Source organism: Rhinolophus ferrumequinum, chromosome X, assembly GCF_004115265.2.
Source record: "Rhinolophus ferrumequinum isolate MPI-CBG mRhiFer1 chromosome X, mRhiFer1_v1.p, whole genome shotgun sequence".
NCBI classification, from domain to species: domain Eukaryota; kingdom Metazoa; phylum Chordata; class Mammalia; order Chiroptera; family Rhinolophidae; genus Rhinolophus; species Rhinolophus ferrumequinum.
Genome location: NC_046284.1, coordinates 6807468 through 6827798, shown reverse-complemented (window position 1 = coordinate 6827798; position 20331 = coordinate 6807468). Strand labels below are relative to the sequence as shown.

Here is a 20331-nt window from a genome sequence, read left to right as displayed (position 1 = left end):
GGAGGGAGGCCCACTCAAGAAAGGTTGGCAATGCACCCATACGAGGCTGGGTACTTTCTCTTGCCAAAGTTCTTCAGACTTGCTGGTAAGAGAAAATAGAGAGCCCACCCTCCAGCATTCTCCCTGTTTCAAATCATCTTTGTGTTCTAACAAATTGGAATTGAGATGTGGCCGAGAGCCCAGGGACCACCTAAGCCAGTCCTCCCAGAGTGCACTCTTGAGTTCCAGAACGTCTGCCCAGGTTAGCCTAGAGAAAACCACTACCCCTTGTTCTGCATATGGATCAGTTGACAAGACTGAGACCCAAAGCTGAAAACCCTTACCACAGCCAGGCAGAGCCACCCCCACTGTTCCATTCCAATGGATGATCATTTGCCATGCAAGTGACCCCTGCCATTGATGTGGGTGGAACTTGCCAGCACCAGTCTGCCATTGATTGTCTCCTTTCTTTCTTCTTTCTTTCCTTCCTTCCTTCCTTGCTCCCTCCCTGCTCCCCCCTCGGGCCTGTGTCCCTCCACCTCCCGCCCCAGATCCGGGTAGTGAAAGCATTCCGTAGCTCACTCTATGAAGGCCTGGAGAAACCGGAATCCAAGACCTCCATCCATAACTTCATGGCAACGCCCGACTTTCTGATCAATGACTACACCCACAACATCCCGCTCATAGATGACACAGACGTGGAGGAGAACGAGGAGCGCCTGCGGGCTCCCCCACCCCCAGCCCCCAACCAGAACAACAATGCCATAGACAGCGGCGTCTACCTGACCACGCACGGCACCAAGTCAGCTACCTCGTCAGTGTTTTCTTCCAGACCTGGGAGTCCAATCCACAGCATGGAGACGTCCCTCTAAGCAGAACTGCTCTTGGCACACGCACCCCTGCACACACGCGCACAGGACAGCAAGGAGGGCACGGCCAAGGCGCTTGAAGACATTGCTCGCAGGGCACTTGCAAGAAGCCAATCCATTCAAGGCTTCTTACCTGGGACCGAGGAGATGGAGGAGAAGGAGGAGGAGGGAGGAAAAACTAGAGAGCAAGAAGAGCTGTGTTCCCCCCTTTTTTTCTATCGACGCTTTTTTTTAACGAACACTACAATGCTACCAGACATTTGTCATTTGGGCTGCGCTGTGGGGCAGGGGGCTGGTTTCGGTTTATTGGGAGCTTGGTCGCACCCCCGGAAGAGTAATTGGATCCACAGATTCATACAAAAAGAAAATAAGCAAGCACCGCTTTGCAGGGCTGGGAAGCATGCCCCCTGCCCGGACAGCCCACCCGCGGGAGCCACCTGCAAATGTACCCACACCGCCAAGCACCCCATCCCCAGGACACGTGCAGTCTCTGTGTGTGTGCGTGCGTGCGTGCGTATAGACATATACGTACATATATGACCAGATGCATATTTAAAGAATAAGGAACTATTTATCGGCATGATATTTCCATTCCTCTTATCAGGTGTTTTCATTTTGAAATTTTATTATTTATTGTGGCAGGTTTTTGGTTTTTTTTCAGGGAACAAGACTACAAGAATATCTTTTTGGTTGCTTGCCCTCTCCACACCCAAGCCCACCCCCGCTGCTCCTTTCCCCTTCCCTCTGTCCTCCGTCCTCCTGGCACAGGTCCTGGCAATGTCACCATTGAGATTCCCAAGTAGAAGGTCGGGAGTGGAGGGCAAGGTCGAAGTGGAAGCAATTACAATCGAAACATTTGCACTTTGAGAGCCCTGCCTATAGAGGAAAAAAATCCCTTTCGATGGAATTTCTTATTTAAAAGGAAAATACCAAAGTACTGATGAGAATGAGCCCCTCCAGTAGGTAGAAGCGAGAGTTTTGCTTTCAGTTTCCTTTAGTTTCGAAGTCAATTCCGAATGCTGAATTCTGGCTGGTGGGCTTTCTTTGCTCATGCCCCAACTTCAAGAGCATGAAGCTCCGCCCCCTGCCATCTCTGACCCCAGGGGAGGATCCAGAATGGAGGGGTGGAGGGACAAGAGTCAGACAGAAAGCAGTAGAGGAAGAGGTACCGTCAAAACCCAAGAGGAGCTGATGCGGCCGCAGTACAGACCCCAGCCCCCTGTGCGCCTCCAGCTGGCCTCCCCCTCTTTGCCGAGAAGTTGTTGCTGAGATACCCATAAAGTAACTGGGAAAAATTCTCAGTCACCACCCGCCAAAGCACTCTTCCCACCCCAGTCTTCTCGTTCAAGGACAACTATGACCTGCAACAGCATGGATTTGTGTCTGCAGCCACCTACGGCACCATCAGGGAAAACAGATGCTGAGGCAAAACCCCTGGGAGCAATGCTCACGGCTGTTGCTCTAATCGCTCCTGTGGCTCTTTCTCATGAGTCTGGAAAGCTGAGGAGGTCAGCTGCACCACATCGGGTGAACACCTGGTCTGCAGGTGGGGAGAGCTGGGCCTGGGCTCCCCAGATGGTTCCCTCGGGAGCCTCTCCTTGCAGTGTGGGCACCCAGTGTGCCAAGCCTCAGTTTCCCTTGAATGCACCCTCGCCAGGGAGGAAAATGCAGAAAAAGCCGGGGTTCTTTTACCATCTGAATTCATCTGTCTCATGTTTTGCAGGGAGGCGGTTGGGGTCCAACTACGCCTCGTCCATGTGCCTGTCTCCGGGGCTGAGCCACTGGGCGGGGGCGGCTGGGAGCCGAGGGACAAAGGGTCAGCATGGAAATTGCATATGCAAATGGGCACGCTCAGCAATTGAGCAGCAGCTGGACTGAAAGCAAGGCTGATCTGCCCATCACGCACTTGTCTTACCTCCACCTGCATCTGTGAGCATCCACGCTGGCAGCCAAAACATGCTCCACGCTTAACGTGAGTGCCACGTCACCCCTGAGCAGGAGTAGTCAAATCTCGGGCAAAGGAATTTCGGTTAGAAAAGGAAATCCCACTCAAAATGCCAGCTACAGATAACTTAAAGCCATCCCTTTTTTCCAAAGGGCACATTGAGAATGTTATCCATTTGTAAATTGTTCCCTATGTCCTTGTTTCAATAGCCACAACAAAAAGGGCAACTCAATTTGTTGAGGGTCTGTCTGTTCCTAAACAAGAAATAAAATTGGAAATGTTTAAATTGAAGAAGATAAGCTGCATAGCGCTACACTCACGGGCTTCTTTTCATTCTCTGTTGTAGACACATTGATAGAACAAATGGTCCATATATATTAAAAAAAAACAAAAAGAAAACCCTCGCTGCTGCTGTACAAAGTTGCCTACTGTACATGTCGATTGTTTAGTCTCTAGGTTGCCTTTCCGCAAGGTGTGGGGTTCAGAAAAGGGGTGCCGTGACCTCGGATCGTTGCTCTGGTTTCTGTAGTCTTCAGGCCGAGGGACCTGTCTCACCAGGGAGCCCCTCTCTATAAAGCATTATATTATATGGAATGGCTTGGTCAACTGTGTTCAGTCTTTAAATATGTCTTACATTTTTATCTGCCTGTTATAAAGATGAACAAAAATATCTTAATGAGGAAGACCACAGATGCATAATAATTTAAAGTCTGTAGTTAAATTTCCTAATTTAAAGAATAGGCCAAAATTTCTGTGTATAAAAAAAAAAATGAAAGGCTCCTACAATCCTGGTCTGGGTAATGTGTGTGATTTATTATTTGACGAATTCTCATCTGGAATGAAAGAGAGGTATCTTCATCTGCTTTGCCCAGCTGGGTCACTCCTTGGGAGTAGCAGCGTTTCCCTGAGCGTGCAGCCAGCCGCCTTTCCAATCTTTATGGAAAGAGGCAAGTGCTCGCCCGCCCTGTGGGGTCAGAGGCATTCCTGGAAGAGGTTTGCATGGTGGTCCTCTGTCTTGACGTGGAAGGGCGTGGGTACCCTGGTGTGTCCTCTGAGAAGGGTGAGGGGGACCCAAGACGATGGCAACAATTGAATGCCAGCACACCAACCCAAATGCCAGATCCCTGGCACACATGCAGACTCCCTCTTTTTTTTTTTAATTGTGGTAAACTATACATAGCGTAGAATTTACCATCTGAACCATTTTTAAGTGTCCAGTTCAGCAGCGTTAAGTACGCTCACACTGTTGTGCGACCATCCCCTGTCCATCCCCAGAACTTTTCGTCTTCCCAGACTGAAATCTGTCCCCATTCGACACTAGCTCCCCATCTGCCAACCCCAGCCCCTGGCACCGACCATCCTACTTTCTGTCTCTATAAGTGTGACGCCTCCAGGGACCTCATGTAAGTGGAATCACACAGTATCTGTCCTTTTGTACCTGGCTTACTTCACTCAGCATAATGTCCCCAAGGTTCATCCATGTTGAAAGATGTATCAGTATTTCCTTCCCTTTTCATTCCGTGGCATGGATAGACCTCATTTTGTTTATCTGTCCATCTGTCGATGGGCACTTGGGTGGCTTCCGCCTTTTGGCTACCGTGAGTAACGCGGCTGTGAACATGAGTGTGCAGATAGCTGTTTGCGTCCCTGCTTTCAATCCCCTTGGGTCCACACCCAGAAGTGGAATTGCTGGGTCATATGCTAACGCTATGTTTAATTTTTTGAGGAACCGCCAAACTGTTTCCCACAGCAGCTGCACCATTTTATATCCGCCACCCCCACCCCGAGCAGTGCACAAGGGTTCCAATTGGAGATGTTCTCTTTCACCCAAAGCCATGCAAAGAAAAATCCACTATTTCACTCATTCACTTGCTCCATGGGCTACTCCCCCATTCATTCCTTCATTCACCAGGTGTCTTTGAACACCTGTGCACGGGGACATCTGTGCTCTGTGGCCCGCCCCCTCTGCTCCTCCAGCATAGTCACAAAGGCAGCTGTGGCCCAAAAATTGCAAATGACTACTGCGGCAACGACGCCAAGACTCCGCATCTTGTTTCATTGTATTGCTATTTCTCCACTCCACACATCACCCTTTTAGACTTGGCAGTGCCAGAGGACGTATTTTCCAGGGGCGGTGCCAAGAAAAGGAGAAAAATGGCTTCTCAGTTCCCTCCGAACCACTGGAGTCTATACTTCTAAAAAAGGCCAAAAGACAAATAGCTGAAAATAGCAGACAAACAAATAACAAAGAGTCCTTGCTTCTTCATTGATATGCGAGTCCACCTTGAACCATAAGGCTAAGTAAGCCTAGGTTGGGCCAAATGCCATATCAAGATAGCCTCATGGAGAGATACTGTGGTCCCCCAAAAGAATCATTAATTTTTGTCTGTGGATTCTATTTTCCACTGACTTACACTCAAATATAACATGGTTTCCCATGGGAAAAAAATCGGTCCTTAGCCAAATGGCTCAGAGCAAGGAAACTACAACACCCATTCCTCCACTGAGCTGACGCCATCTTCAGCACTCAGAGTAAGAGTGCATGCCAGGAGTCTGGGGAAGGTCCATATCGGAGTTTTTGGGGACTGCTATAACAAAGCTCCACAAGTTGGGGGGCTTCAAAAGACAGACATTTATCCTATCACAGTGCTGGAGACCAGATGTCTGAAATCGAGGAGTGCACAGGGCCATGCTCCCTCCAAGGCTCTAGGTGAGGGTCTTTCCTTGTCTCTTCCAGTTTCTGGTGGTGGCTGGCATTCCTTGGCTCATAGCCGCATCACTCGTTTCCGCCTCCATGGTCACATGGCCTTCTCCCTCTGTGCGTGTCTCCTGGTCTTCTAAGGACACCAGTCATGTTGGATTAGGGCCCCCCACTCTTGTAGGTGTCCTATCATCCTGACGACATCTGCAAAGACCCTATTTCCAAATAAGTCCCATTCACAGGGGGTTAGGACATGGACATATCTGGGGGACACCATTCACTCCATCACAGCTGGAAAGGAAGAGATGGGCCGAGTCCCTCATAAGACCTGGTTTGCCCACCTCCTTCTATCAGGTTGACAGGCCAGGTGAGGCTCAGCCATTTATCACTTTACAGTAATTAAGACATGATCTGGACTAAAAAGCTGTTGGAAGCTTCAAGTTCTAGAAAACCTTCTCAATCTCTCATTGTTGACCTTTTTGAACCTAAAATAAAGGAGATGGGAGGTTGTATACCTTTAATCCCCGTTATTTTTTACAAAAAGTCTCAGTAACAGGAAGCCAAAACAAACGAACTAACAAAAACCATCCTGTACCACTAACCTTAATTTATACCCTATGGCCAAAGTGTCCTTACAAAGCAGGGCTGGCGTGTCCCATATTCCCAGATAGTGCCACATAGGTCCTAATACCTTGCCTTCATCTCAATTACAATGGCAACACACACTGAAGGGGGAGCTTCCAGTCCCAGCTGCATCAGGAAAACACACATGGTGACAAGCAATGAGATGACAGGCCGAGGCCAGGACACAAAGCCAGTAAGTCTCTAGAGCAGTGTGACAGGCACACAGCAAGTCAAGGGATTTTAAAACAGCAATCACAGTCTGAGATGATTTGGTCCGACCTGTTCAATTTATCAGATGGGAAATTTAGTCCCATAGAGAGAAAGCCACTTGCCTGGTATTCAGTCATCAGGAAAGGAAAACTAGACCCACAAAATCTCCACAGAGACTGTTAGCCCCAGTAACCCAGAGCTTTCCAGGCCATGCTTTCTGGCCGGGGAAACTCACTGACTGCTTAGGGAGCTTTACCCAACCATCCCCACCTTATGTGTGATCTGTCCTGTGGTGACAGGATGTGGGGAGGAAACAGACTGGAACAGGCATGGTTGGAGAGCCCGCCATCCAGAGGATTCTGCCTTGTGAGAGCTGAGAACACAGCCTCCCATCAAGTGCATGGGGGCCAGCTGACTCACTGGATGCTGAACCTGAAAAGACCCCAAGAGATGGAAGCTTCTGTAGGAGCTTGTGATCTTGTCAGGGCAGAGACGACAGGGAAGCCAAAAGTGAAACATCTATCTCTTAGTTCCATTCACATCAACAACAAGCAGCGGTCACGGGCAGTGCCCAGTCAGTGCAGGACAGAAAGGCCTGGGGCCTGGCAGTACCTGTGCCCAGTTTTTGGTGTGGGAAGAGGGGAGGTGCTTTTTAACCAGCAGAAGGCAGAAAGGACTGGCGAGAGCACCAAAGCTGCCCTCAGAGGCCTGCTCCGCTGCGCCCCTCACCCACCACCCTCCATACTCAGAGTCCCAGCACCAGGTCCTAAGTCTGGGTGCCGACCCTATCTTCCAAGGGCTCCCAGTTGAGCTGAGTGTACGGATGTGGAAAGGACACAGTGGGAAAGGGGACATTTATTTGGATCCCTCACGCTGAAAACAAATAACAGTCTCTTCGTAAACTCAAGCACACACCCGTATGTGACCCCTCCCTGTGCACCCCACTAGGGATAACACTTCAAAGCACCCTAGTAGACTCCAGGCATTCCAGCCATCCCCCACACCCATGGGTGCCATCGGGCATGGTGGCCAGTATCCACAGCCCACGCGTCCATGGTAACAACCTGCCAAATGCAGGGAAGTGCCTGCGCCACTTTTCCAGTCCCTACGCCATTGTGTTGACAGGATGGTCCCACCCATATGCACTGAGCCCAGTGGGGAGTTCCAGAGAGAAGAACCCAGGCTGTTCAGTTTCTCTGACATGCCCAAGAGCAATCCTTCATGAAGAAGCGCCTTTTAGGTGGGAGTCAGAGGGGTACCACAGCTCTGAGATTCTCCAGACTGTCCATCTAGACTCGGTATCTTCACTTTAAAAAAAAAAAAATCTGTTATTTCCTACTTACATTTTGATCAGCTCTTAGTTTTTGGAATCCAAATGATACTCCCTCTTTCCAGAATTTATGATCCCTCACCAAGCAGCATGCTTGTTAAGCCCTGCCTGTAAAAGTCCCCATGGAGCAGGAGGGACACACCTGGGCTCCTTCAGGGCGTGCTGCCATGACATAGGTACGTGCGGTGCCATCACGCCCTCAGGAAACCGAGTCTGGATGGCACCCATAAACTCCACAGGGCAGCACAGGCTACAGAACAAAGAAACAGTGTCGCTGTTGATTTGTATGCTCTTTTATTATACAAAATAAAATTTCATCTATGTTACACATTCATAATTTCTATAAATCTGGCTTTTAAAAAAATCCCCAGGGGTACCTTCCCATCGTTCTTTCATTTTCCTTCCAACGATTCTACTCCTTAACTATAGTCGGTGTCCTCTCAAAGGACAAAAGCAGACTCGGACGCCTCGGGGCCACCCCACACAGCGCGCTCCTGCCCGCTGGAGGCACGGCCCCTGTCACCGTCTGGACCATGGCTGCCGGGGACAGTCAAAGCATGATAATCAAAGTGGCAGCATGTCATTGCCTTCACCAGCCCGTCTCCAGCAGCACAAAACCAGTCCTCTGGGGACCGGCAGTCACGGCGATGTGGTGGTGCCGTCCCCTGGCAACCGAGCGTCCCAGGCTTCTCTTTGGGCAGGCCTGGACCAGGGCCTTAGGGGATCTCTGTGTCCATGGTATAAATCTGAATGAGATCAGACACAATGTTATCAATGATTGGCTTGGTAAGGTCGTCACTAAACACCTAGAAAGGAGAAGGAAAACAGGTTCCGATTAGACTCCCTCTGTGTGAAAACAAGGCACCTGCCACTAAGCGCAATTACATTGTATGGGGTCAGGGGATGGCACGGGTACTTGGCTATTGGAATGGATGGCGGCTCTCTGTAAAGCCGCTTCAGTCCCAGCCTGCCAAGCAGACAACATTCCACATGGAAGAGGTCTGGGTGATCATCTGAGCCAGACAGGAGAGGGGACTTGCCCTGGGTTACACAGGAATTGGTAACGGAGCTGAGCCGGGAGCACAGGGTCCAGCCTCCCACCCTCCCTCTCCAAGTGGGGGCGGGGCCTCTGGGAATCTTGGGACAGGAAAGGGAGGGATTTCCAGAAATAGGCAGGCTAGATCACCTGGACCCCACCCCACCCTGGGCTGGTCCCTGGGGGAACACCTGGACCTGCTCTAGAGCCTGGACCACACATCCTGTTGATTGTGCCAGAGAGCTCATTATCTTGTAAGGTGAGTCTCCAGGGGCCCAAACCAAGAGGAGTGTGCAGATCGGGACTAACCCTACACATTCACAAGGAAGATCTGGCCCTTGCCTGGCTCCTGGGAGGGACCTCTAGGCCTCTGGCACGTCCTGCCCGCTGAGGAGGTCTTGGTTTACCGGGGCCGAGGGCCCTGCCAGGTAGTCTATGCTGACACAGGGCTTTCTGCGGGGGGGCGTGGGCTGCATATAGAGCTTGCCCTCCAGGGGCCGGAGACTGATGACTAGGGTCAGCTATGTAGGCACTCCAGGCCCGCAGGAAGGACCCCAGTAAAGTCCCTGGACACCACCGCTCAGAGGAGCTTCTGTGGTGGCAACACTCCGTGCGTGTTGTCAAACACCGTTGCTGGGGACATTGTGCTGTCCTCACGATGCCACGGGCAGAGGACCTGGGAGCTCTCGCCTGGTGTCTCCTGGACCCGCCCTACATAGGCTCCTTTTTTTTTTTTCTGATTTCAACCTGTATCCTTTCAGTGTAATTAACCATACAACCATGACCACAAGTATAATGGCTTTTCTGAGTTCTGTGAGTCTTCCTAGCCAAGCATTGAGCCTGAGGGTGCTCTTGGGGACCCCTGACATGGGAAGTAAAAAGCAGAACAAGGAGCCCTTGGTTGGATGCTGTGGCCCTCTGGACCAGGGGGTTGCTGCCTAGGGAACCGAGGTGCCATGAGGGTCCGGCCTTTAGGCCAAGCCAGAACAAACGCTGGACCTGAGCATACCCCCTCCACGGTCCCCCTAGGACCCTCCACAGGCTATCACCTCAGGAGGGAAACAGTGACCTGGAAACCTCCCCACTTCCCAGACCCTAGCTCAGGAAGATTGCCCACCCATCTTGCCCTGGATTCTGGGGGGAAAACAAATACTTCAGAAATATGGGCTTGCTCGTCAGAATCCACCACCTGTGTGCTCCTGGAGACCCCCAAGCTGAGAAGTGACTGTTAAAAAGTAGTCCAGGGCCGAAGGGTGGAAGCAAGCTTGTGTCCCTCCATGGAGGGCCGGATAAACACGACGTGGTCCATCCAGACCATGGACTAGTATCAGCCTTAAAGAGGACGGACACTCTGACACATGCTACAACATGCTACTGCGTTAGAGGCGGTGCTTCACGGCCCCAGAGGCCCGACACAGCTAGCATGTTCAAGTGCGGGCAGGCTTCTGGCAGGGAAGTGCATCAAGCTCTGCTAAGTCTCCTGACCAGCGCAGCGAAGCCCCAGCCCACGGCAGACAAGTGACAACAGAGGCGGTTGCTGCACAAAGTGGCGGCGGAGAGCATGCGAGCAGGAAAAGCGTTTCACAAATCAGACGCAAGTGTCCCAGGACAGTCAGGCGGTGCGTCGTTAGGAGCCAGCCCTCGCCGCTCACAAGCCCAAAGGGTGCTGGGATTCTGGACGCTCCCAGTGCACAAGGCCCGGAGCCATCCAGAAAAGCTGAAGAGGTGGGTGAACATGAGCATGCTGCCCCCAAAGAAGCCACTTCTTCACAGTCGTAACCATTACTGGGTAAGTCTGTGGTGCCCAGAAAACGGGCTCATGGCAGAACTGCTTCCCGGCGCTCTTCTTTCATGAGGGCCGAGTGCGCGAAGGAGAGGCAGTGCGGTGGCGCCCACTGAAGTTCAGGAGCAAGTGAAGCGAAAGGAGAGCAGAAAGGCAGACAATGGAGAAGAGCCGGCAGGGACAATGGGAAACCAGTGACGACATCACAGATCCAAGCAGCTGAGGGACTGGGGCTGCCATGCCCACCAGATGCCCTCGGAAAGCAGGGCCAGGAAGTGGCAGCCCCTATGCCACCACCTGATTCCAACCGAGCAAGGACACTGTGGGTACATGATCTGGAACTCCCCGAGAAGCCCCAGCACAGAGCAGTATTTTCTGTCCACACAGACGCCTTTTCATCCCGACGCTGCTGCAGGGGTGCGTCTGGTCCAAGACCAGGTACGGATGCATTTGTTCAGACACATGAGCACCTACTATGCCGGGTCTAGGCACTGACACAGGTTAGCTGATAAAGCAGACAAGAACCCTGGCCTCCAGGCTCATACAGTATTGGCGTGGGGGGAGGAGAATTAGACAGACTACAAAGGCCAGCAGAGCAAAGAGCAGGAAAAACTGTGATCTCCCATGGAGGGCAAGCAGGCTACGGGGAGGGAGCATCAGGAAAGGGGCAGGTATTGTTTAAGCCAAGAGCTGCAGGAGAGGAGTGAGAGCAAGGAGCAAGCCAGGAAGGCACCCAGGGGGCACCTTCTGTTGGGCGAAACAGATGACACATTTTAGAAGATTCCTGGCTACTGTGGTTTGTGGGGGTGGGGTAGGTAGTGCACAAAAAGGAGAAACCTGCAGTTACCTCAAACTCTGCTTACATAGACCCTCATTCTAGGACAAGGCCAGTCAATGAGGTGTTATGAAGAAAGGAACAGCAAACTTCAAGCACGGGAAAGGAAAAACAGAAAATGATCTCAACATTCCATTTTGAAAACAGTGGGGTTACTGAGGGAAAAGCACAGCCCTTCCAACGGACAGATTTTAACTTGTTCTCTACAAACTGCACTATGGATTTAGTAGGTCTGGGGTTGGCAGGGGGATCTATCAGTCGTCAGTTTCATCTCTGTCTCTATCTACCTACCTATCATCTATCTAATCTACCATCCATCCATCCATCTATCCATGTACCATCTATTTGTGTCTCTATCTACCTATCTAATATCATCTACCTACCTATCCATCATCTATCTAATCTATCCATCCCTCTATCCATCTACTATTTATGTACAAGCATCTATCTATTTATCCACCCACCCGCCCACTCACCTACCTACCTGTCTACCTATCTAGCATCCACTTATCTTTTCAGAGTACCTCCCTATACTTCTGATGTGAAGCCAGGTTTACTAACCTCTGATTTATGACAAGCTCCCACTCAATTTAATAGAAGCACTTGGCTGACCTCAGTGGTTCCCAACTGGGGCCAACCCCTACCCTGGCACACTTGCCAATGTCTGGAGACATTTTTGGTTGTCATGACTGGTGTGGAAGGTGCCCCTGGCATTGAGTGGGAAGAGGGCAAAGATGCTGCTCAACATCCTACGGTGCCCAGGACGCCCCGCCACCGAGAATAACCCGGCCCCAATGTCCACAGTGCCAACGGGGAGAATCCCTGCCTTAGACTTAAACATGACCGGGTATTTTCAAGATTTAGTCATCCCAAGTGGCCCACATCTGCCCTCACGGAAAATTACTACAAAGACACATGAACACCCAGGTACAGACACTTCTGAAAGTCCTTAGGCAAAGGAAAGAGGGACACATGCCAGTGCACTGAGCAGTCACCTCACCTGCCACCACGGCTTCTCGGCCTCGGCCTCGGCGGGTACCTCGACCCCATAGACCTGCAGGGCCAGGTGGAGCACTGCCACGGCTATGTGCTGAGCCCGGAACCGGAGGCACAGCCCCCCATGGTAGCTGTCCCGCAGCATGGCCCAGGCAGTGATGGAGATGGGGGTCCGCTGCCAGCTGTAACGATTCAGCCAGTTCTTGAGGGAAATCAGGTAGTGGAGCAGGTACTGCAAAGATACGCCAGTCAGCCAGTTGGCTTTCGGGGCTCTGGCCCCCAAGTCACCTGCCTCCTCACTGTGAGGCACTGCGGCCCCTCAGTCTGCCAGCCACTCTCCCTTAAGCTGTCTTGCTGTGTATGAAACAGATCGGAGCGAGACACCTTCCTGTCCAAATCCTCCAATGGCTCCCTGTGTCACTTAGAAAAAAGCCCCAGTGCCTTCCACTGGCCTCCAAGCCTGGTCTCCCTCTCGGCCTCTGCATCCGTACCGCCCCCCACCGGATTTGACAGCGTCAGGTGTGCTCCACCTCAGGGCCCCGGCGCTCCGACCCCTCCACCTGAAATCATGCCCACCCACTCTCGTGCTCCAGGCACAGCTCCTGAAACCCACCTGGGTCACTCTTGATGGCCACCCCCATGGAAATCCCTCTTCACCACAAGGCCCCGCTCCGGCCACCGTCAGCAATCACTCTGCCCAGCCCCTTGCCCCACTCAAACATAATCTCCAGAAACAGCACCCTTATCTGCAGAACAGAACGTGGCGCCCATGTGCCCAGCCTGAGGCTAGGGGCCAGCCGGTGACAGGACACCTGCTTTCAGGAGGCTTAGAGACAGGTGACTGTGTTTTGCAGTCGTGCTGATGGCTATAAACTCTTTATGAGTGACCTACCAGCTCAGCTGTCTGTCAACTCCAGCGCTCTGGGAAGACAGCTGCTTTTTTTTTTTTTTTTGAATTTTTATGTGTTTTATTTGAGCCAAACTGATGACAATTGCCAGGAAGCAAGAAGATCTCAAATGCTCCGGAAGACAGCTGCTTTGCTTACACCTCCCACTCTACCGAACACACTGGTGAGCCCACTCGACAGGCATGAACACACGTGCGTGGGGCTCCAGCACACCCAGAGGAGGGGCCTTACCCACCACTTTACGCCCACCCTAACCCGGATGGAAGGGGAAGGCCAAGGCTCGCAGGTCACACGGGGCCCCACTCCTGGGGGCCGGCAAGAGCTGTTCTTCCCCAGACAAGGACCACGAAAACACAGCTGTTTGGAAATCATCACCAGGGGTCTCCAGGAGTAGGGAGGCGTTTGGAAGGGTGACTGTAATCCAGAGAGCAGCACGAGGGAGGAAGGAGTCATTTTGTACCTGACTGGGGTGGTAGATACACGAAGGTACACAAGCGATACAACTTGCATGGCACTAGTTCAGTACAAGTGAAGACCAAGGAACACCAGAAGGGGGGGTGCTGCAGCAATACCGACAGCCTGGCTGCTATGTTGGGGAAGTTTTACAAACTGCTTCCAAACTGGTTCAAACTATTTCCTTTCTCTTTACAAACTGAGATGGGCAATGTCTGCATCTCAGATGAGATCTCTGTGTTATTTCCTCCGACTGCTTGTAAATCTACACTTATCTCAATAAAAACTTCAATGAATAACAAACAAAATCCTGGTACAGAGCCCCACGTCACAACCTTTCCTCCCCCGCCTCCGCTCCCCTCTCTCTCTGCAAGCCACCCTTCCCAGTGCCTTAAGGGTTCCACTTGTCCCTTTTTCTGCTGTTTGAAACAGTTCTGTTGTGACTTCCTGTGTTCCTAGCGGTCAAAAGTGTGCTACTTTAGCATGAGCGACTCAGCTTTTCTTGTGGGTTTCTAAGCACGACTGAGCTGGACGCAAGCTCCAACATAGGACAACACGCCTCAGGGACAGGTCACAAAAGCAGCTCTGTTTCCCCATGGCTCACTGAGCACACAATCTAGATGGGTCACAGAACCTGCGAGGGCTTCAGAGGGTCACACCAATCGGCTTGTGGCCACAGCCAAGGAAGCAGAAAGGCAGAACCTGAGCAAACCCCGAGAGTGGGACAGGAGAGGGCGCCTGAGCCAGTGACTGTGTGCAGTCAGGAGCCCCGGGGCCCAGCTGTGGCCCTGCTCTTCCTATGTCCCCCAAGTGCTGTCAAGGAGTAGATGGGTGCACTTTTGGTAGCAGGGACAAAGAGGGTCGTACCTTGTGTGGGTGTTGAAAGGAGACTTGGAAACGCAGTACCCTCAGCACGAGGAGCTCACACTGCACAATGCTGTCCCGAAGCGCCCAGAAGTGGGAGTCCAGCTCCAAGGGCTCACTGCCCGGGTGAAAGTACCTATGCAGACAAATGGCAAGGCTTACGGTAGCCAAGGAAATGGCCCCGAGGAGCCCCTGCAGTCACACGATGTCCAGATACAAATCCCAATGTCCTTCTGCCATAGGTTAACACAGTGTCATTCGCCTTCCGTTTTGATAAACCACTCTTCAACTACATGTCTCGTGTACAGGATAAAAACCGTCACCGATGGAGAAAAGACGCCAGCGTCTAGTTTTAGCCACAGTGGGCTGTCCCATATCACTCAGCAAGGCGTCAAGTGTAAAGATGGGCTCTTTGCCATTGCTCCAGACGAACTGGAAGCTCTAGCAGGCCGAGTCGACTTGGCTTCCTGTTCCAGTCAGCCTGGCATCAGGGACAGTCTTTCCCACCTGGATGGCAATGCACAGGGCTCTGACTCTGGGCCCAAGGAAGGTCTTTACACATATCATGGGGGTGATGTATTCAGAAGAGTAAATGTACTTCAGCTTTCTATTTCCCACTGTTGTCTTTCCTTCTTCCCAGATCGTTTTGTCCTTATTTATACCGTACACGCCCACAACTCCCCCACCTATGCAGGTGAGAGAACAGGATTCACACTTAAGTAATCAAAACTCCCCGCTGATGACTCATCCTTCTTAGTTCCTCACTCATTTTCCAATTTCCCACAGAACCCCACCCAGGGGGCCCACATCTAATTAGCGATCCATACAATTTCCTCTTCTATCGGTCCTCCCTGCTGGGGACCTGGCAATTACAGATGGACTCCAACTGCCCTTCCTCACTTCCCTCTCCTGTTTTTCTCTTAGTCTTTCGAGGTACACTGTGAACCTGTCATGCTTAGGGGGTGGGGAGTACTTTTTTCCATTACCTGTTTACTGAAAGAGAAACTACACAAAATAGTTTTCTTTCCTAATGATTAGAGTTCCTGGAAAGGCTTTCATGCTCCACTAGTCAGTAACTTTCCATAAATCACTTTCTCCTGGGCCCCACAGGCCTCAGTGCAGCCTGCCCAGCGGGCTGGACCCCTGCATCCTTCCCCAACAGGAACACGGTACATGTCTGCTTGGGCCCTGGGATGCCACGCACTGACCACCATGCCCACCCTGAGGCCAGAGATGCTCCTTAGCAACTGACTGGGTTTCTCTCAGCATCTAAATAAAACGATTGCCCAGCTGGGTCCATGCCCTTCACTGTGTGATGGCTTGACCTATGGAGCCTACAGAACCCAACTGGTTCAATCTCTCCTGTCCAAGACTCCAGACGAATCTTCTTCAACACATCTCTCCAAGCTCCCTCTGTTCCAGCCATGCCCCTTCACAGTGATACCGGGGGCAACCTCATATCCACCCTCCTCCCCACTCCATCTGGCCTTTGGCCCCGAGCTTCTTTCTCAAAGACCCCACCCCCGGGGATTTTGACGCCAGGCTCATTCCCGTGAGCCTTTGCTGCTACCGTATTTCCCCGAAACTAAGACCTAACCAGAAAGTAAGCCCCAGCATGATTTTTCAGGATGACATCCCCTGAACATAAGCCCTAACGCGTCTTTGGGAGCAAAAATTAACGTAACACCTGGTCTTCTTTTCGGGGAAATACGGTAGCGCTTCCAGCCCCAGTTCAAGGCCACCCAGGCGCTTCCTTCTGACCTTGACTGCTACCACCTGGAGGGCAGGGCCCAGTGGGACCTTCTCCACCCTCCCATTGGGGCAGACACCAGGAATTCCTCCCAAATGCCTGGGCCCCAAAGGTGTTACCTGTTGGACACGTTGATGATGTCACGAGTACGCAGGTGCTGCTCTTCCACTTTGCCAGCCAAGTAAAGGGAAGACATGGCAACTAAGTAGGGGTCATAGGCGTCCACGTTGATCTCGCAGAAGAACTTATGGTAAATGGTACAGGCGGTGGCAATGGGAATGGACTGCATCCCTAGCTTGACACCTGCCAAGAGAAAGTAGGCAAAAGATACTTCAATCCAGCGCCCGCCCCCTGCTTAGCCTGTAGGGGCTGCGAGGTCTTTCATTGGTTCCTCCGCCTGAGGGGGTTAGAGCAAGGCTTCTCAGACTCTAATGGGCTAATAAGCCCCTAGGGCTTGTGCTCAAATGCTTCAATAGCTATGCAAATTCCACTCTTTTATCAAGGCCCCAGGTCACACCCAAGCTACTGATCTGCAAACCACACTGGGTGGAGCAGGGCTTCAGACTACTGCTCAGGTAGTACCTGGCATCCCAGCTTCTGGACATCTTGGAAAGGACCACCTTAGCAAGCATTTACCTAGAGATCACCACCATTCCCACGGCTCACCTAACCAAAATCCTGCCAAGATGACAGGAGCAAAAAAAGGCCTCCGAACATTCAACAGTTAAAGATTATATTCAGCACTGGTTTTCCAGTCTGCAGGTTAGGAAAAGCAAGAAAAGCAAGCAGGGTGACTGCCAAAGGTAATCGCAGGCAGAGCAGGAGAAAAGTGACATCTACGGCCACAGCCAGGCCCCAGAGATGAAGACCGACACACTGAAAAGGGAACAGAACTGAAAAAACAGAGTGTGGTCGTTTGATTTAGGGGTTAAGGCCCATCCCCCACTCCACCCCCAGACAGCTCCTAAGGAAATCACCACATTGGGTCCCAGAACCACAACAAATTCACAATGACCAGGGTTAACAAGAGAAGATTAAACGACATGCAATAGACTGAAAGAAGTAGGTAAAGAACAACCGACAATCAATCATTAAGATTACGTTCAACATCTACCTAAGAAGGTATATTAGTTCCCTAGGGCTACATTAAAAAATTACCATAAACTCGGTGGCTTAAAACCACACACATTTTTTCCCTTACAATCCTGGTGGTCAGAAGTCTGAAATGAGTCTTAGTGGGCTAAGCTCAAGCTGCCAGCAGGGCTGGTTCCTTCTGGAGGCAGGGGAGGACCCCGTTTTCTTGCCCTTTCCAGCTTCTAGAGACACCTGCTTGCAGTCTTTGGCCCATGGTCCCTTCCTCCACCTTCAAAGCCAGTGGTGCAGCATCTTCTAAGTCTGCTTCCATCATCTTATGGCCTTCCCTGGCTATCACTCCTCCTGCCTCTCTCTTTGAGGACGGGTGTGATTATATCAGGTGCACTGGATAATCTACGATAGTTCCCCCATATCAAGATGCTTAAGCCCATGTGCCAAATCTCTTTCGCTACATGAGGTAACAATACAGGTTCCAGGGATGAGAATGGGGACATCTCTGGAAGACCAGTATTCAGCTTCGCAGAAGGCAAGGGCTTATGCAATACGTTGTGTAAGAAGTCCTTCGAAAGTGATACTGAAAGAGCTTTTAGCATTTCAAGGTTTAAACTTCAGTTGCATCAACAGTTCCTACATGGGACCCTTCCTTCCCAGAGATGTCAATAAGGGGGTATTTATTGCTCGTGAACCCCCAAGTCTTGTTTCACACAGCAAACCATCAAAGGGCAGCATGCTTCCCTGGTTTACATGGACCCTCTGAGCACATGGATCTGAGAGGGCACTGCCATCCTTCCTGATACACTTTGCAACTCTTCTTAGAAATTAAATGTACAGATCACTGGGATTTATGGTCCTGAATCATTTCTACAAACTCTCTGCCCATCTTGACTTGAAAGCAGGCTCATCCAACCCCTCTCCTGTACACAAAGTAACAAAGATAGGAAGTAACTGTCTGCCAGCTGAGCAAGATACAATTGACAAAGAAACAATGTTTCTACTTAAATCGATTGGCTTAATTGTCTTGCCTTGAGAGCAGGGACCCCAACACTACTGTGGGCAGCCTGGAAGGGTTCAAAACGCCAGCTGTACCCTGGGTCCTCCGTGTGACAGGACCTCTCCAACAAGGCTTGTCACGAGCCTCAGCAAGCGCGTGCTCCAAGAGGCTCCGTGAGGCCAACTGCCATACCGTGTCCCCGTATGGGGACAGGCGTGGCTAAAGGCGCTGTACACTCAACCGAACTGCGGGAGCCCGGACTCGGCCACCTTCTAGCTGGGGCCAGTGCCTTTCCACATCCTCTCTTTGGGCCTGCGCGCCCGATCGCGATCGTGAAATGACAATGTCTGCGTCTGCCTTGCAGCTCAGAGCGTAGTACACAGGGCGTGACGGAAAGGCATTGGCCCGTTTCAGGCCCGGTCTCTTCCCTTTGCCCACACCCGCCAGTTCCACGTCCTGTGAGGCCCCTCCTTCGAGAAGCGGGGCCCCACCACGCCGGCCACGGCCCACGGGCCGGGCCCTCCCAGGACCGGTCAGGGCCGCCACGGTGAAAGTGCAGCACCGTGGCCCTGGCTTCCACGTCCCGTCCGCGCAAGGCCTGTCCTCTTCCTGGCCAAGGTTACCTGCCTCCATGATGAACCTCGTCACTCGAAAGTGCACCCTTGCCTCGGGTGCCGGCCGCCACTCGGTGCCCCGCGACGCGTCCCCTCCTCCGCAGCTGTCCTGGCCAACAGCCTCCATGAGGCCCCGGCCCCAGACCCCCGGCTGGAAGGACAAATGTCCCCAGCGCGCGGCGGCCGGCTCCCGGGGTCCTCGCGGCGGGCGCGGCCGCCCTGGCCCGCCAGGCGGCCCCACCTGCCCCACCCCGCCGGGGCCAGCCCGTACCCCCCTCACCCCCCGCCCTCCCCGGCCCCCCTGGGGGTGAGCGCGCGGCAGCGCGCAGGAGGCCGGCCTGGATGAGCGCGCAGGCGCAGGCCCAGGCCCAGACGCAGGCGCAGAGACCGGTGCTGCCTGACGGCTGGCTGGCGCCCGCCACCCCCACCCCCACCCCCACCCCCACCCCATGCTGGCCTCGGCGCTCCGGGACGCTCCGGGCCCCGCCTTTGATAGCCGACGCCCCGCCCCTGGGAGGCGGGTGCCCGGCCACCGAGAGATGCACTCTCGGCTCTCGGGAGGCTCACGCTCAGCCTGGGACACAGACCGCCCTGCCCTCGGACGCCTCCTGCCCCCCCTGGGAACGTCAAGCCCGGTACCTGGGAGCCTTACGCCCTGTCCCCGAAGGCTATATGCCCCACCTTAAGGGGCCGCACGCTGTACTGTCCAGCAGCCAGAACCCGCTGGGCTACTCTGTAAGGGTGCAGCGAGGTCACGGGCTTAGGGCCGGGGCACCAGGACACCCCGGCCACCTGAGCTGGGGTCCGACTAAGGTGTCGCTCCAGGCTGGTGGTCCAGCGTAGTTTAGGACGGCGAGAACAGGTGGCGTCTGCCAAGCCCTGAGCGATGGGCGCTTACAGAAGTTCACGCTGAGACGTCTCCGGCCCCCAACAGGAGACGGCGTGTGATCCATTGTCTGTGTGTCTGTTTGTAAAACCTGAATCCATGTTTTTTGTTTTTTTTTATTTATTGGGGTGACAATTGTTAGTAAAATTACATAGATTTCAGGTGTGCAATTCTGTATCACATCATCTATAAATTACATTGTGTTTTCACCACCCAGAGTCAGTTCTCCTTCCATCACCATATATTTGATCCCCCTTACCCTCATGTTTGCTGTAGTGCCCAGATGTGCGGATGAACCCCGGAAATGCTATGCACAGAATGAGGGCATGTTTGGCTGGATTTTGCATCCCTTGGGGATCTGGTTACTGCTCACGTTTCCAGCCTGGCACACAGTAGGAGCTTAATAAATGTTTGCTGGGTGGATGTTGTTGAATATCCGACTCCCAAGACCATCCCATGTTT

At 52.5% G+C, this 20331-nt stretch overlaps 2 protein-coding genes across 9 annotated transcripts in view; one reads left to right on the top strand and one right to left on the bottom strand.

Moving 5' to 3' along the window:
• ATP2B3 (ATPase plasma membrane Ca2+ transporting 3) overlaps nucleotides 1-3578 on the top strand; it is a 69159-nt gene extending 65581 nt beyond the window's left edge. For 2 of the 7 annotated variants that reach the window (XM_033106256.1, XM_033106247.1), the window contains one exon: nucleotides 531-3578. In XM_033106256.1, coding sequence (XP_032962147.1) covers nucleotides 531-851 — 321 coding nt within the window. In that variant the 3' untranslated portion in view covers nucleotides 852-3578. The remainder of the gene's footprint in view (nucleotides 1-530) is intronic. The other 5 variants (XM_033106265.1, XM_033106290.1, XM_033106272.1 and 2 more) reach the window with 3 other exon arrangements.
• A 4357-nt stretch (nucleotides 3579-7935) lies between these two features.
• Nucleotides 7936-19204, bottom strand: CCNQ (cyclin Q). 2 transcript variants are annotated; one of them, XM_033117204.1, is made up of 5 exons: nucleotides 18993-19204; nucleotides 16403-16586; nucleotides 14537-14669; nucleotides 12313-12540; nucleotides 7936-8464 (listed from the first exon to the last, which is right to left on the bottom strand). In XM_033117204.1, exons 1-5 carry the CDS (start codon nucleotides 19108-19110, stop codon nucleotides 8375-8377), a joined length of 753 nt encoding a protein of 250 aa, XP_032973095.1. In that variant the 5' UTR covers nucleotides 19111-19204; the 3' UTR covers nucleotides 7936-8374. The 2 variants fall into 2 exon arrangements, with proteins under 2 accessions (XP_032973095.1, XP_032973101.1); XM_033117210.1 differs by having other exon boundaries at nucleotides 7936-8404; nucleotides 18993-19202.
• Nucleotides 19205-20331: the final 1127 nt, after the last annotated feature.

What these genes read in the sequence shown, in the direction of transcription:
- CCNQ (XM_033117204.1), bottom strand. Translation starts at nt 19,110, where the DNA reads ATGGAGGCTGTTGGCCAGGACAGCTGCGGAGGAGGGGACGCGTCGCGG. An exon ending in GAGGTTCATCATGGAGGCAG is followed by an intron (nt 16,587 to 18,992) that starts GTAACCTTGGCC and finishes TTCTCTTGGCAG; the next exon opens with GTGTCAAGCTAGGGATGCAG. An exon ending in CCGAGAAGCCGTGGTGGCAG is followed by an intron (nt 8,465 to 12,312) that starts GTGAGGTGACTG and finishes TCTCCTTTCTAG; the next exon opens with GTGTTTAGTGACGACCTTAC.